This window comes from Ursus arctos, unplaced genomic scaffold, assembly GCF_023065955.2.
Source record: "Ursus arctos isolate Adak ecotype North America unplaced genomic scaffold, UrsArc2.0 scaffold_16, whole genome shotgun sequence".
NCBI classification, from domain to species: domain Eukaryota; kingdom Metazoa; phylum Chordata; class Mammalia; order Carnivora; family Ursidae; genus Ursus; species Ursus arctos.
In genome coordinates this window covers 1,595,625-1,609,882 of record NW_026622830.1, presented here as the reverse complement: position 1 = coordinate 1,609,882, position 14,258 = coordinate 1,595,625, and the positions used below count along the sequence as shown (strand labels likewise).

Genomic DNA, 14,258 nt, shown 5'->3' with positions numbered 1-14,258 from the left:
AAGCCAACTCCTACTGACCACTAGGGGCTGCCCAGGGGTTTGGACAATAACAAGACACTGAGATTGATCAGAGATGTCAGCCAGGGGCGCAGGAAGGAGGGGAGGAAGACCGGAGCAGCCCTGCAGCCCCTCCCTCCTGTGTGTAGCACAGGCCTTCCCAGACCCAGGCGCCTACCTCCCTCGTCCCTCCCCTGCTTTGGCCTCCCCCAGGATGCCGGGACATGGGCTGAGGGCTGCAGGGGCACTTACTGCGGCAGCCAAAGTAGTCGGCCCGGTCCAGCCCAAAGAAGCCGTCCCGGCATGCCGCGCAGGTCTGGCCACACACGTGAGGCTTGCAAGAGCACTGGCCGTCGCCCTGAGGCCGAGAGGAAAGGTGAGACCAGGCCGGGGGAGGTAGAGTCTGGATGTGCTGCCCCACAGCCCCTAGGCAGCTCGGCCCTCAGACTCACCGGCTGGCACTCGGTAAGTCCGCCCAGCGTGCCCCGGGGATCGCAGCTGCAGCCTGGCGGAAAGTAGAGCGGGCCTGGATGCTGTGGGGCCGGCCCTCACCTCCCTGCACCGTTCCCCTCCACCAGAGTCTCCCCAGCACTCCCACACACACCCCCAGACTCACGGATGCAGCCCTCAGGGTTGCTGGGACTCAGCCCCCAGAACCCAGGTTTACAGCGATCACAGCTGGGCCCCTCCACGTGGGCTCGGCACGTACAGGGGGCCTGTGCCTGGGAGAAGGTGAGACTGAGGGTCAGGATGGGTCCTTGCCCTTCTACCCAAAACCCTCAGCCCTGGAGCCCCGACCCAGCCCCATCTCTGGCATGTCCCTGGAATGGGGACAGGACCAACCAGGGGGACAAATGGGCCCTGCGGCTGCCAGGGAGTGATGGACTCCTGGAAGTGATGGCATGACCTCCGAGGAGGGCGACCGGGGCTTACCTCAGGAAGGCTGTGATCGGCCGGGGCCAGGCCGGCAGGGTGGCAGGAGCCAGCTGTGGAGAGACCCGGCCTGTGGTCACTGACTCTGAGGGCCAAGGGCCTCCCCAGGCCCAGCCCGGACCCAAGGCTGCATGGGAGCCGGCCCGTATACCTCCCACACACGTGGGTGGGCGTGAAACCGTGGGCTGTGCCTGTGCACTCTGGTCCCCACGCGCCCTCCCCCACCACAGAGAACAGTTGTGAACACGCGACAAGCACACGTGGCCCGCAGACGTGTGTGTGTGTGAACACAGGCTGTGCACAAAGCACGTGAACAAGGCTGATGAACTCGCACGTTGAGGACGATTGCACAAAAACATGCACGCGCGCTCACAGAGCACACGGATGAGCACACGCGGCACACGGACGCTCACGGACGCAGGGCACAGATGAGCACACGCGGTACGTGCAGTCGTGGCGATAGCCCGTGGACAACACACGCGGCACGTGACGTGAACACCGCACGAGGCTCACCTTCACAGGAGGGGAAGTTGTAGGCGCCAGGCACACACATGTCACACCGCGGCCCTGTCACACGGGGCCGGCAGCTGCACTGTCCGCTGCGGGGGTCGCAGGACGCATGCAGGGAGCCCTCGGTGGAGCAGTGGCAGGCTAGGCGAGGAAGGCAGGGTGTGGGCACGCGGTGGGGACACGCCTGCCCTCCCCGCCCCCTGCACGGGCACTCACGGGCACAGTCTGGGAAGCCGTGGAAGCCGGAGCTGCACTCCTGGCAGGCAGCGCCCGCATAGCCAGGACGGCAGTGGCACGTTCCGCCCACCCCGCAGAGCTGGTCCAGGGTACCCCGGGGGTCACAGGTGCAGGCTGCAGGTGACACGGGGTCAGGCCCTACCTAGGCACCCGTGGCTGGCCCTCCTGCTCCACCCAGGCCCCACCCTGGACCTCCACTCACTGCGGCAGTTGGGGTAGCCGTGGTGGCCCGGGCGGCAGCGGTCACAGTGAGGGCCGTCAAACTCCGGCCGGCAGGGGCAGCGGCCAGCCTCGTCGCAGCCCTCAGGCAGGGTCCCCGCAGGGCTGCAGCCACACACTAGAGGCATACAGGGCCACCCTGAGCCAGGCAGGCTGTGCCCCAGCCCCCGCCCCCGTGCCCACTGGGGAGGCCTCGCTCACGCTGGCAAAGAGGGAAGTGGAAGTAGCCCGGGGCGCAGCGGTCGCACGTGGCCCCCTCGAAGCCCTCCCGGCAGGTGCACTGACCCGAGTCTCGGTCACAGTCCCCATCCGCCACTCCAGGGCTGGAGCACTGGCACGCTGCAGGAGGGGATGCCGTGCTCAGTGGGAGAGGGGATGGGCTCCCAGGATCTGCACGAGGACAGGGTCGGGGCTGCACTCACGCTGGCAGCCAGGGCCATAGAAGCCTGGGGCGCAGAGCTCGCAGTGGGTGCCCTGGAAGCCGGGTTTGCACACGCAGCGTCCCAGCCGCGGGTCTTTGCGGCAGGCATTGCCCTGGGTCCCGGCGGCGCTGCAGTCACAGTCTGGGGGAGAGGGAGGAGGGTCTCAGATGCCTGCAGACCCCAGCCCTCCCCGCTGGAAAGTCTGCCCGCCACACGCTTGCTTCCTTCACCTCTACGCTGAGCTCATACAGAACCAGAAGACAAAAATGGCCAAAACGCAGAGCCGATGTCTCCGGAAAAGTGCCTGCACTGAAATCAGGGTGCTAGAAGTCTGTGTAACTAGTTGTCTACCCTGTGGCTACTAAGTCAACTGCAGGCATCGATACAACCAGAGAAAACAAAATCCTAACAGGCAAAAAAAACCCTGTAACCTTTATAAATAATTCCGCAGCTTGGAAAAGAGGAGGGAAAGCTGCTAAACGTCTTACGCACGAAAAAAAGCTCACGACTACTGTTTGTTACTTGTAGAAAATGATGGTTTGCTATTTGTCAAAGACGTAGGGTGACCCCCCGCTGAACCAAAAGAAACAGAGCCTGCAAACTGTCCAAGAAGGAAACACAAATCATCCCAAACCAAAACACGGTCTGTTGCCCAACCCAGCAAGACGCAGGCGGAAAACACCTCAGGAGAAGGAGAAATGAGACAGAAAGAGCAGGAGTGAGCCCCGCCTGACGGCCACGGCCCTGCCCAGGCCACGGCTCTCTCACGACAGACGCCTCAGTTTCCTTTTTTGAAGGAAAATCAAGTCATGTTCTCTTGAAAAGATGCACCTTGAACCAAGGACCCAGACAGGCCCTGGAGAGCTTCGTGGACAGCAAGGTGCAGAGGTGAGCACAGAGACCCCAGAATATTCCGGAGAACCCAAGTCCACAAGCATCAGCGGGATGATGGGGAGCTGCTGCGTGGAAGGGGGCTCGCCCCCCCGGTCTGCAGGAAGCCCCGTGCTCTAAGAGCAGGACCACAGGGTTGCGAGGTGCTGAAGGCCGAAACGCTGGAGCTGGAAGGTTCTGGCAAAACCACCATCCTGGACAGAAAGACTGAGGACACTGTCCTCAGAACCTGACAAGGACGGAGCAGGGACGGCAAGGATTTGAACAGCATAATGAACACGCGTGCTTTGTGGGTGCACACGTGGCGATCTGTACCCCGCACAGCACATGTGGGCCCGTCACACATTCACGGAACGTTCTAAAAGGCATTACGTTCTAGGTGAGAAGCAAAGGAATTGACCCAATCTGACCACAATGCAATAAAACCAGGACTGAGCCATCAAACAAGGACAAAAAGGCCATCTAACCACCCGTGGGAGGCGCCGGCCGCGGCTGCCCTGGGGGAGGCACAGCCGAGCCACAGCCGGGGGTCCCCCAGCCTGGGCACCGCGGCTGCCCTTCTGGGCTGGGTCGCTCCCGGCCCCCCCGGGACGTGTCAGTAGCACCCCTCTGTCATCACAGCCCCAGCTGTCTCCAGACACCCTCCTGTGGGTCAGGACCAGCCCTGGTGGAGAACCAGAGCTCTACCCCTGCTTGTCGATAATTAAGACACAGTGAGACGAACAAATCCAAGAAGCCAGGAGAGCAGTAACAAAAGAAAGTAGAAAAGAGACAAACGCCAAGCGATCTCACTTCGTGGGGAATCTAGCACAAACACGGAACACGGAGCTCAGGGAACCAGACAACACGTCGGTGGCCACCGGGCTGGCGGTGGGAGACACGGGGAAGGCACAGACTTCCAGGCGTAAAACGAGTAAGGTGTGGGGCGCTGAGGGCCAGCGTGGTGGCCGTACGTCATCACAGCGGGCTGCAGGGGCTTCTGGGTGGCTCCGCTGGACGCCAGCATTCAACTCAGGTCATGGTCCCGGGGTCGTGGGATTGAGTCCCGTGTCGGGCTCCCTGCTCAAAGGAGAGCCTACTTCTCCCTCTCCCTCTGCCCCTCTCCCCACTCACCGCACGTGCTCTCTCTCTCAGATAAATAAATAAAATCTTAAAAAAAAGGAAGTTAAACCTCTCCCCCAAACTGAAAAGAGAAAAACCCCAGCAGATATTATAGATAGAATCTTAAGCTGTATTTTTTTTTTTAAGATTTGATTTATTTATTTGACAGAGAGAGAGACAGGCAGCGAGAGAGGGAACACAAGCAGGGGGAGTGGGAGAGGAAGAAGCAGGCTCCCAGCAGAGGAGCCCGATGTGGGGCTCGATCCCAGAACACCGGGATCACACCCCGAGCCGAAGGCAGACGCTTAACGACTGAGCCACCCAGACACCCCAAGCTGTATTTTGAAAACACCAATAAATTCCACAAACTCCTGATAGGTCTAATAAAAGAAGGAGATAAAAGAAATTAAAATGGACAATAAGAGAAATGAATTGTACACATCACAAGGGAATGCTGCGTGTCATCTTTATACCAATATATTTTAAAATCCAAAGGACACAACTTGCTAAGAAATAAAAATGACTAAAACGGACTTGCACTGAGGTGGGAAACGGAGAGATACAAGACCCATGGAAGAAATGAGAACCATCACCCAAGATCGCCCCTGAACAGGTGTCAGGACCAGGCAGCCTTCTCCCTTCTATCACACTTTAAAGAAATCGGTGATTCCTGTGATTTTTAGACCGCTGGGGAGCATGACCAAGTGTGGGTCCTTTTCCAAGTCTTTTCAAGGCGAATTACAAAACCAAAGCAAGATGGCACACACCAGAACAAATACAACTGAGAAAGCTTTCCACCAGTCTCCCCTATGAATACAGACACACAGGTGTACGTCCGGAGAGACACAGATAGAATTCCTCATACGATTAGGGCCTTGCACTGAAACCCCACTGGCACCGGCTGTTCTGGAGCGTCGACCCTTCTGTCGGGCATCAGAAACCACAGTCCCGGGGCTCCGCTGGCTGCCTTGCAAATAAAGTTTTATTGGAACTCGGCCAGGCCCATTCCCACGCACATAGTCGATGCCACGCTCCAGCCACAGTGCGTGATGGGGGAGCTCAGGAGCCGAGACAGGACAGCCCGCCCTCACAGTCGAAAGCAAGCAAGCACCGTCTAGCCTTTTCTGGAAGAAGTCTGCCGAGCCCTGTTTACAGCACCGATGAAAACCTGACATCGACACGTAAAGAAAAAACCGTCCAAGGCCAACAGGCATGAGGGTAAGTGAGCTTAGGGCACGCCGCCTCCGTACAACTGAGTCAGAGGTGAGTCAGAGGCAAGAACCACGTCAACAGAACCACCTAAGGGTTAACATGCCAGCTCAGGAGAGAAGAGCCCCGAAGACACAGGGCAGATGGCCCCGCCGGGAGAGGTGAGTGTGTGGAGAGCTTGGCCGCCGGCACGCGGACAGAAACGTGAGCAAAGACTCCAGATGACACGCTCCCCAGGAAAGCAAGCGCAAAGTCAAGAAACACTTGAAAGAAGATCCCACCTCTCAGACGCGTCAAAGACACGAAGATGACAAATGTCACATGTGATCGGAGACACGGCCAGTGGCCGAGCACACCACATTATGCCGTTAGGAAGGAAAACCGCCGGCTGGCCAGACTGACATGCCGTCCCCAGAGACAGGCGCCTGATTCCAGAAACACAGGGGAGGCAGCCTCCGCTGGGCGAGCGACCCGCCAGCTGAGGTGACTGTTGCAAGCAGTGCCCGTCACCCGGCAAGGACCGTTCACACCTGCGGATGCTAACGTCACGACGCTGGACACTGGTTCTTTCAAGAGAGCCATTTGGCAACCTGCAGCCAAAGATGTCCCAGCACAGGCATGTCTCGTGACTCAGAACCTTCTAGGAAATCGTTCTACAGAAATTATTGAGAATTTATGGAAAGTTTTAGCTGCAAGGATGTTTACTGTAGTTTTTTTTTTAATTGGAAAGAACTGAAATTTCCAACAATTTGGGGGCTGACTGAAGAAATACTGCATCTGTCCGATGACACAGAATGAGGTGACATGTTTACAGGGCCGCGGCGGGAGGAAACCCAGAGCAGCGCCCACAGCACATGTCTGTGTTCACAGCAGCACTGTGTGCGGCACACGGGAGGGTCCCCGCTGCAGGGAGAGGGTCCCTGCTACGGGGAGAAGGGTTGCTTGAAAGCGATGCAATTCTGGGTACCTTTGTTCTTCTCTTTGTGCCGACCTACACTTTCGAAGCTTTCCTAGCACGAAAACGCATTATTTGCATAAAAACACAAGAGCTGAACGTGAGGTGACCACAACGACAATCCCCCTTTCTGGGGGCCTTGGAGGACACTTACTCACAATCTGTCCGGCCGGCAGCACCTGCTCCCCGGTGCCGTTGGGGGAGAAGGAGGGCACCGCTGAGGGAGGAGACAGCGTGGGTCAGCTGGGTCGGCTTGGCGCCACTGGAGAGGCGGGCAAGACCGCCGGAGGCAGGCAGGCTCCACGCCGGGCCCCCAGCCGGTGTCCCCCGCAGGGCTCCGGGGACCTGCGCCCCCACTCCCCCGCCCGTCCCCCCACCCCAGGCCAACGCCCTCACGGTAGCAGCGCGGGAAGCCAGAGAAGCCCTCGGCGCACGCGTCGCAGTGCTCCCCCGTGAAGTTGGGGCGGCAGAAGCAGCGGCCCGTCAGGTCCGCACATGTCCCGTCTGTGAAGTCCGACTCGCAGTTGCAGCCTGGGCGGGGGCCGGGGAGTCAGGAGACCCCAAGCCCGGGGCCGGCCCCAGGCCAGGCCAGGCTCTGCCTCCCCGGTGTGGGCAGGGAGGTGAGAGCCAGGCCGGGCCTCCCAGAGCAGTGCAAGGGCCCCCCGCCCGGGCCGACCCCACTCACGGCGGCAAGCGTGGGGAGAGTCGAGAGGGTGGTCCGGGGCCCGGTAGAAGCCAGGCAGGCAGCGCTCACAGTTGATGCCGGTGGTGTGATGCTGGGGTGGGACGGGGTCACTGAGTGCAGGGACACTCCCCCCCTGACGGCCACCCACCCCAGTGCCCCAGACCCGTCCTCGCTGCCGCCACAGGCCGGCCGGCCCCCTCCCACCTGGCAGTCGATGCAGACGCCACCGCCCTGGTAGACGTTGTCCTGGTTCCGGCTGGCGTTGCGCCGGTCCACCTCGGGGTCGTAGAAGCAGTCGTGGGCGTGGCCGTGGCAGTTGCAGGCTGGAGAGAAGGGGACGCAGCTGTTCACAGGCCCCCCAGGACCCCGCCTTGCGGGGAACCCCAGAGCACATCTCACAAACTACGGGTGACCCCAGATGTGGCCTGGTCTGGGTGACAGCACACACCACGTGGCCAGAGCATACCTCAAGTCCTGGCAAAGCTTGGTGAGCGTGTGTGCCGGTGAGACGTGTGAGCATGTGTGAGCAAGTGAGCGTGTGAGCAGGTGAGCGTGTGAGCGGGAGATCATGTGTGCAAGTGAGCGTGTGAGCAGGTGAGCGTGTGTGCAGGTAAGCGTGTGAGCGGGAGATCATGTGTGCAGATGAGCGTGTGTGCAGGTGAGCGTGTGAGCGGGAGATCATGTGTGCAGGTGAGCGTGTGTGCAGGTGAGCGTGTGAGCGGGAGATCATGTGTGCAAGTGAGCGTGTGTGCAGGTGAGCGTGTGAGCGGGAGATCATGTGTGCAGGTGAGCGTGTGTGCAGGTGAGCGTGTGAGCGGGAGATCATGTGTGCAGGTGAGCGTGTGTGCAGGTAAGTGTGTGAACGGGAGATCATGTGTGCAAGTGAGCATGTGTGCAGGTGAGCGTGTGAGCGGGAGATCATGTGTGCAGGTGAGCGTGTGTGCAGGTGAGCGTGTGAGCGTGTGAGCAGGTGAGCTTGTGAGCTTGTGTGCAGGTGAGCGTGTGAGCGGGAGATCATGTGTGCAAGTGAGCGTGTGTGCAGGTGAGCGTGTGAGCGGGAGATCATGTGTGCAAGTGAGCGTGTGTGCAGGTAAGCGTGTGAGCGTGTGAGCAGGTGAGCGTGTGTGCAGGTAAGCGTGTGAGCGGGAGATCATGTGTGCAAGTGAGCGTGTGTGCAGGTGAGCGTGTGAGCGTGTGAGCAGGTGAGCATGTGAGCGGGAGATCATGTGTGCAAGTGAGCGTGTGAGCGGGAGATCATGTGTGCAAGTGAGCGTGTGTGCAGGTAAGCGTGTGAGCGGGAGATCATGTGTGCAGGTGAGCGTGTGAGCGGGAGATCATGTGTGCAAGTGAGCGTGTGAGCGTGTGTGCAGGTGAGCGTGTGAGCGTTGTGTGCAGGTGAGCGCGTGCTGGGCACTCACACTGGCACTCGTTGGCACTGTCGGTGGTGGCTGGCTTCCACGGCCGCTGGTTGAAGCCGGGGCAGCAGCGGTCACAGGAGCCCCCACACGTGTTGTGCTGACAGGCGCACTGAAGCCTGTGGGGACACAGGGGACAGGAGGGGCCACACTGTGGACCTGGGGGACACGAGGGGCTGCGCCCAGCCTTCATGGAGTGGGGGAGGAGGGGATGGGATGGGTTGGTGGGTGGGGCCCGGGACGGGGCACTGAGTGATCACTGTAGGCGACCCCTGCCTGCAGGGCAGCCTGGAGCTCTGGGTCTTTCACGATCGAGCTAATCCCTCCTCACCACGGCTGAGCCCACAGCCTCCCTGGGCCAGCTCCAAGGCCTGGGTCTCACTCAGCAGCATGAGCTCGGCCAGACGCCCCCACGCATCCAGGGAGCCTCCCCAGGGGCGAGGGGCCAGGAGCCACTTCCTCTTCCACTGGGGGGGGGGGGGAACACCAGCCGGAGGGCTGGACTCCTGCCTGCTGTCCTGGAGAGCAGCTCCCGTTGGCTCGGTGGTCAGGGGGACAGCTGGCCGCAGCTGAGGACTGAGTCGCAGCCACCTACTGCCCAGACACCCCTGCCAGAGCCCCACCCGACACACACGTCCACCACTCGGCCCAGGCGGGGGCCGCCTGCTCTGCGGGCCCCGGCCGGCGCCACGGCTCCAACACTGTGCGTGCCCCGAGCCGGACCGCGAAAGCCCGTCCACGGAGCCCCGCACTCCCCCCCTCCCCCCCGGCCTCCAGGTGTCTGCGGGGGCCCTGGGAGTCGACACCGCTGCCCTCAGGGTCTGGGCTATCAGAAAGGCCTCCGGGGAAGAGGAGCGGGAGCGGCCTGCCCCACAGCAGCAGCCCGGGAAGCCGGCCTGTCTTCGCTGTGGCTCTGACGGTCTGTGAGGTCAGGCCTGCTTTGGGCGTCTGCCCCCTCTGCGCGGTCAGGGCACCAAGAATGACACAGGAAGTGGAGCCGGGCGGTGGTACCCCGGGGCGTTTGGTAAAGGCCCTCACAAAACCACTCGGGAGGGACAGTCCCCAACCAGGGCACAGACGAGGCGCTGAGGAGCCAGCAGGGACACAGCACGGCCAGGCCAGTCAACACAACAGTCAGTAGGATCCAACCCCAAGAACTCGGGAGCAAGTAGGCAGAAACCATAAAGTAAGAATGTCTAGGGGCGCCTGGGTGGCACAGCGGTTGAGCGTCTGCCTTCGGCTCAGGGCGTGATCCCGGCGTTCTGGGATCGAGCCCCACATTGGGCTCCTCCGCTGGGAGCCTGCTTCTTCCTCTCCCACTCCCCCTGCTTATGCTCCCTCTCTCGCTGGCTGTCTCTATCTCTGTCAAATAAATAAATAAAATCTTAAAAAAAAAAAAAAAAGTAAGAATGTCTAAAGTTATAACCCCAGGAACCTAAAACATAAAAAACGCAATGCTCTGAAAAATAGGGAGATGTGGCCAAAGAACCAGTTGGAACTTCTATAAACGGAAAATACAATCGCTGGACTCGAAGACAGCGGATGGGTCAGCTGGAGACCTAGTGAACCAAAGTACCGATCCAGAGCTGTCCAGAAGACAGCGCGGGGACAGAAAGAAACCACAGAAGATCCCATCTACGGAATGGGATTCCGGGAAGGGAAAAGAGGTAGAAGGGGAGAGCTGACAGGCAGAGCTAATGGCCAGGAATGGTCTTGAATAACAACACGTGCACTCAGATTCAAAAGGCAGGAGTCCCGGGGCGCCTGGGTGGCACAGTCGTTAAGCGTCTGCCTTCGGCTCAGGGCATGATCCCGGCGTTCTGGGATCGAGCCCCACATTAGGCTTCTCTGCTAGGAGCCTGCTTCTTCCTCTCCCACTCCCCCTGCTTGTGTTCCCTCTCTCGCTGGCTGTCTCTCTCTGTGTCAAATAAATAAATAAAATCTTAAAAAAAAAAAAAAAGGGCAGGAGTCCCAAGCCACCGAAGACATGTCCACTCCTTGACGCCACAGAGGAAACCTGCAGATCACCAGGGGCAGGTCACGGAACCCTCCAGAAGGGGCAGGCAAGCCAGAGGGGCAACGATGCAGGTGACTGCGGACTCTCCCAACCATCCAGGACACCAAGCAACAGTGAAGTGGCTTCTCTGAAGTGCTGACACGGCCACCAACCAGAGGTCTGCAGCCAGCTACACTACCCCCAAGAGTGAGGCCAAGACAGCTACCGCAGTGACAGTCGTAGGACAAGGACAAAGACTCACGGGCAGAACAACTAAAGGACGTGTTTCAGGAAAAGGAAACTGAGTCCCCCGGGGCACAAGGTGAGTCAAGGAAGGACGCGGAGCGAGGGCTTGGGCAGTCACGGAGGTGGCTCCAGGGCAGTGGGGACGGAGCCCCTGCAGGCCAGAAGCGCCACGCACGCATGGGGTTAGTGCTCTCGGGTGCCGTGGGAGCGGGGCCACGCGGCAGCTGGTCAAGTATGCCCATCACTACAATAAACAGCACTACCACCGGCTGAACGCGTGTGTCCCCCGAGGATGGGAACCTAGTCCCCGAGGTGACAGTACTTGGAGGTCAGGCCTTTGAGGGGTGATAAGGTCTTTGGGGTGGAGCCCCCGCTAGTGGGATCAGTTTCCTTGTAAAAGGACCCCAGAGAGCTCCCTCACCCCGTGCCATGTGAGGACACGCCAAGATGCGGACCCTCGCCAGCCTCCAGAACAGTGAGAAGTAAATTTCTGTGGAGACGAGCCACTCGTCTGTGGCATTTTGTGACGGCAGCCCAGCTGCACTAAGACAGTGACAGAAACAAAACACGGAACTTCTAAACCAAAGGAAAGGGGGGAGTGGGTGAGGGGTCCAGCACAAGGTGAGTGATGGTGGTGATGGGGGGGGGGGAGAGAGTGCAGGTGGGCTTGGAGGGGATGGCAGGGGTGCTGGTCGTGCAGGCAGAAGTGCGGGTGGTACAGGGGGAGGTGGGGACGGGGGTGCGGTGGTACAGGGGGAGGTGGGGACGGGGGTGCGGGTGGTACAGGCGGAGGTGGGGACGGGGGTGCGGGTGGTACAGGCGGAGGTGGGGACGGGGGTGCGGGTGGTACAGGCGGAGGTGGGGACGGGGTGCGGGTGGTACAGGCGGAGGTGGGGACGGGGTGCGGGTGGTACAGGCAGAGGAAGGGGTGGTGGCTGGAGATGACAGGGTCGGGGGGGGGGGGGCGCGAAGGGGCAGAGCTCTCCCTGGGAGGAGAGGCCAAGGTGGCAGGAGACAGGAGCAGGGAGAGCTGGGCAGGCCGGTGCTTTGGGACACTAGTGTGTGTGGGGCGGGGGAAGGTGCTGGTGTTTGTGGTTCTGGGGAAGCTGTCCAGCCCACCACACCCCTCGTGCCCCACGGGCTGAGCCGGGCTCAGTGCACACCATGGACAGGTGAGTCAGAGTGTAGACCAGCGCCTTCCCAGCAGGTAAGGGCAGGCCCGCCTCTCCTCTGAGGCCGATCTGGCGCCCAGCGGGCTCCCCTCCCAGCCGGCGCAAGCTCCCGGAGCATGGGCAGTGCCTGAGCTCAGCACCTGAACCGCGTGCAAGGACCGCCTGGGGGAGAAGGTGGGGGCAGCAGGGAGTGTGTTATCCACGTCCTGAGGGAAGGGAGGTGGCTGGAGAACAGGGGTGTGCCGCCTCAGGCCGATGACGTCTCGACTCCCCCTGCGCAGGGCCCTGGCTTCTGCTGGAGCGGGAGAGGCCGCTGGCCGCAGGACCGATAGGTCCCAGCCGGGCACAGGACAACTGTCACTTCACTGGGCACATAAGGGAGCGGAGGCCAGGGGAGGTCACGCAGGACCGGGGACACAGCAGGCAACGGACCCACGTCTCCTCCCTGGGCTGGGGGGGAAGAGGACAGGCAGGGGGCAGCGGGCCTCACCTGAAGGGGTCTGTGGGGTCTGGGGCGTCACAGACGTCCGCGTGGCCATGGCAGACACAGCGGCCGCCGATGCTGATGTCCTTGATGCTGTAAAAGTACTGAGCCCGCACGTGCACGGTGAGCGCCATGGCCCCCTGCCCCCCCCCCCCCGCCAGCCCCGCGGCCACCGTGGCTCGGCTCTCACCCGGCGGGTGACGGTGGGGTCCCGCAGCGCCTTGCCCATGAGGTGGCCGAGCAGCGTGTTGGTACGAAGGAAGCGCAGGCGGATGTTGGTGGCTCTGGTGAAGTCCCGCAGCAGGGGCGAGTAGGAGAAGTTCATGGCCCCGGGGCGCCCGTTCACCAGGGATACCACGATCTGCACACAGGGCCGCGGGTCAGGCCGGGGGCGGGGGGGCGCCCCATCACCCTAGTGGGGACCCGCCCCTGTGCCACCCCGGGGCCCACCTCGCCGTTCTCCAGGGGCACGATCCGAGAGTACTCCGTGGAGCACACGACCTGGTCGTCCCGTGTGATGCGCTCCAGCGTCTGCGGCCCAAACCGCTCCAAGCAGTCCCTCTTGGAGGCTGTGGGCACCGGGCAAGAAGGTGAGGCGCGGGGCCCCAGGAACGCTCTCGAGCACTGCCACGCCACGACGGGCCACCCCGCCGACCCCACGGGGTTTTGTTGAAGAAGGAGTGAGCCGCGTGGATGAGAGAGGAGCCTCCCCAGGCGGGCATGGCCGGGATGCAGGCTGGCCCCTGCCCGAGCCGAGAAATAATGAACTTGCCCACGCCTCATAGACTGACCCCTCCGGGCCTTCGCCACCCCTGCCTCTCTCTCTGTGCAGACAAGAGATCCTCCCATCCCCGGATGGCCCTCCTCATCTCTGTCCTCGGGGGACCATTTCTATCTGCCCCCTAGAGGACTGCCCTACCCCACTCTCGCCCATGGAGTTCTGGAGGACCCGTCACCGAGGCCCACCCAATTGCAGGCTCCCCGTCAACGCGATCGGCCACGGAGGCACTGGACGTGGTAGGCTAGGGAGCCACCGTGCCTCCTGACCAGCTCTCCTTGTCATGTCAGGAGCTGCCGGACCACGAAGCCGGTCGACAGGGAGCTGAGGGCGGCACCAGGCCCTCCCGGCACCACCAGCCCCCGGGCCCAGCCGTGCCCCGAATCAGGGACAGGAGCTGTTTAACACGCACCTGCCTTTGGGAGCTCAAGCCCCACACCCGGACACATGCGGGAGGTGAGCGTGGGGGCCGGCCTGGCCCGCGGGGACCCTGAGAGAGCCTGGTGATGGCAGCCCACCCCGGGGGACGCCCCCCGCCAGCCCCTGCCGGGAGACTCACAGGCAAAGAAGTGCCATGGCTGGTAGGTCTGGCCGAAGTCCGTGGACCGCTCCAGCACCCAGAGGTCCGGCCGCGGCGAGTTGGCGAACTTGACAAGCACGTAGGCCACGTGGAAGACCTGTGCGGGGCGGCGAGGTGTTGACACTCCCGGGCCCCCCACTCAGCTCTGGGCCCTGAGCTCCTCCCTCCATCCCTGCCCCAGAGGCTCAAGGGTCCTTCAGACTCTGAGGCTGTAGGCAGGCCTGTGGGGGGCTGGGATGGAAGGGGCACGTGGGGGCAGCCTGTCCACAGTGTCCAGGGAGAGAGGCTGGCCGGCCAAGACGGGAGTTCATTCCATGGTCCCTGAAGCTCTGGTGAGCGGCCTGGGTGGGTGGCCAGACAGCAGCCCCCACTCCCACATGAGCCTGGCCTCTTCAAACAGCTGGCAACGACCAGGATGGGGCCCCTGT

At 61.8% G+C, this 14,258-nt stretch overlaps 1 protein-coding gene across 1 annotated transcript in view; it reads right to left on the bottom strand.

Moving 5' to 3' along the window:
* The window catches only part of LAMA5 (laminin subunit alpha 5), a 50,090-nt gene that overhangs the window by 21,961 nt on the left and 13,871 nt on the right, over positions 1 to 14,258 (bottom strand). Inside the window, exons 3-20 of the mRNA XM_026503859.4 lie at positions 13,810 to 13,927; positions 12,923 to 13,041; positions 12,663 to 12,833; positions 12,479 to 12,576; positions 8,578 to 8,693; positions 7,364 to 7,482; positions 7,160 to 7,250; positions 6,871 to 7,005; positions 6,629 to 6,691; positions 2,319 to 2,459; positions 2,098 to 2,235; positions 1,880 to 2,014; positions 1,657 to 1,791; positions 1,444 to 1,581; positions 931 to 983; positions 614 to 719; positions 450 to 502; positions 250 to 355 (exon numbers count right to left, since the gene is read on the bottom strand). Coding sequence (XP_026359644.3) covers positions 250 to 355; positions 450 to 502; positions 614 to 719; positions 931 to 983; positions 1,444 to 1,581; positions 1,657 to 1,791; positions 1,880 to 2,014; positions 2,098 to 2,235; positions 2,319 to 2,459; positions 6,629 to 6,691; positions 6,871 to 7,005; positions 7,160 to 7,250; positions 7,364 to 7,482; positions 8,578 to 8,693; positions 12,479 to 12,576; positions 12,663 to 12,833; positions 12,923 to 13,041; positions 13,810 to 13,927 — 2,035 coding nt within the window. The remainder of the gene's footprint in view (positions 1 to 249; positions 356 to 449; positions 503 to 613; positions 720 to 930; positions 984 to 1,443; positions 1,582 to 1,656; positions 1,792 to 1,879; positions 2,015 to 2,097; positions 2,236 to 2,318; positions 2,460 to 6,628; positions 6,692 to 6,870; positions 7,006 to 7,159; positions 7,251 to 7,363; positions 7,483 to 8,577; positions 8,694 to 12,478; positions 12,577 to 12,662; positions 12,834 to 12,922; positions 13,042 to 13,809; positions 13,928 to 14,258) is intronic.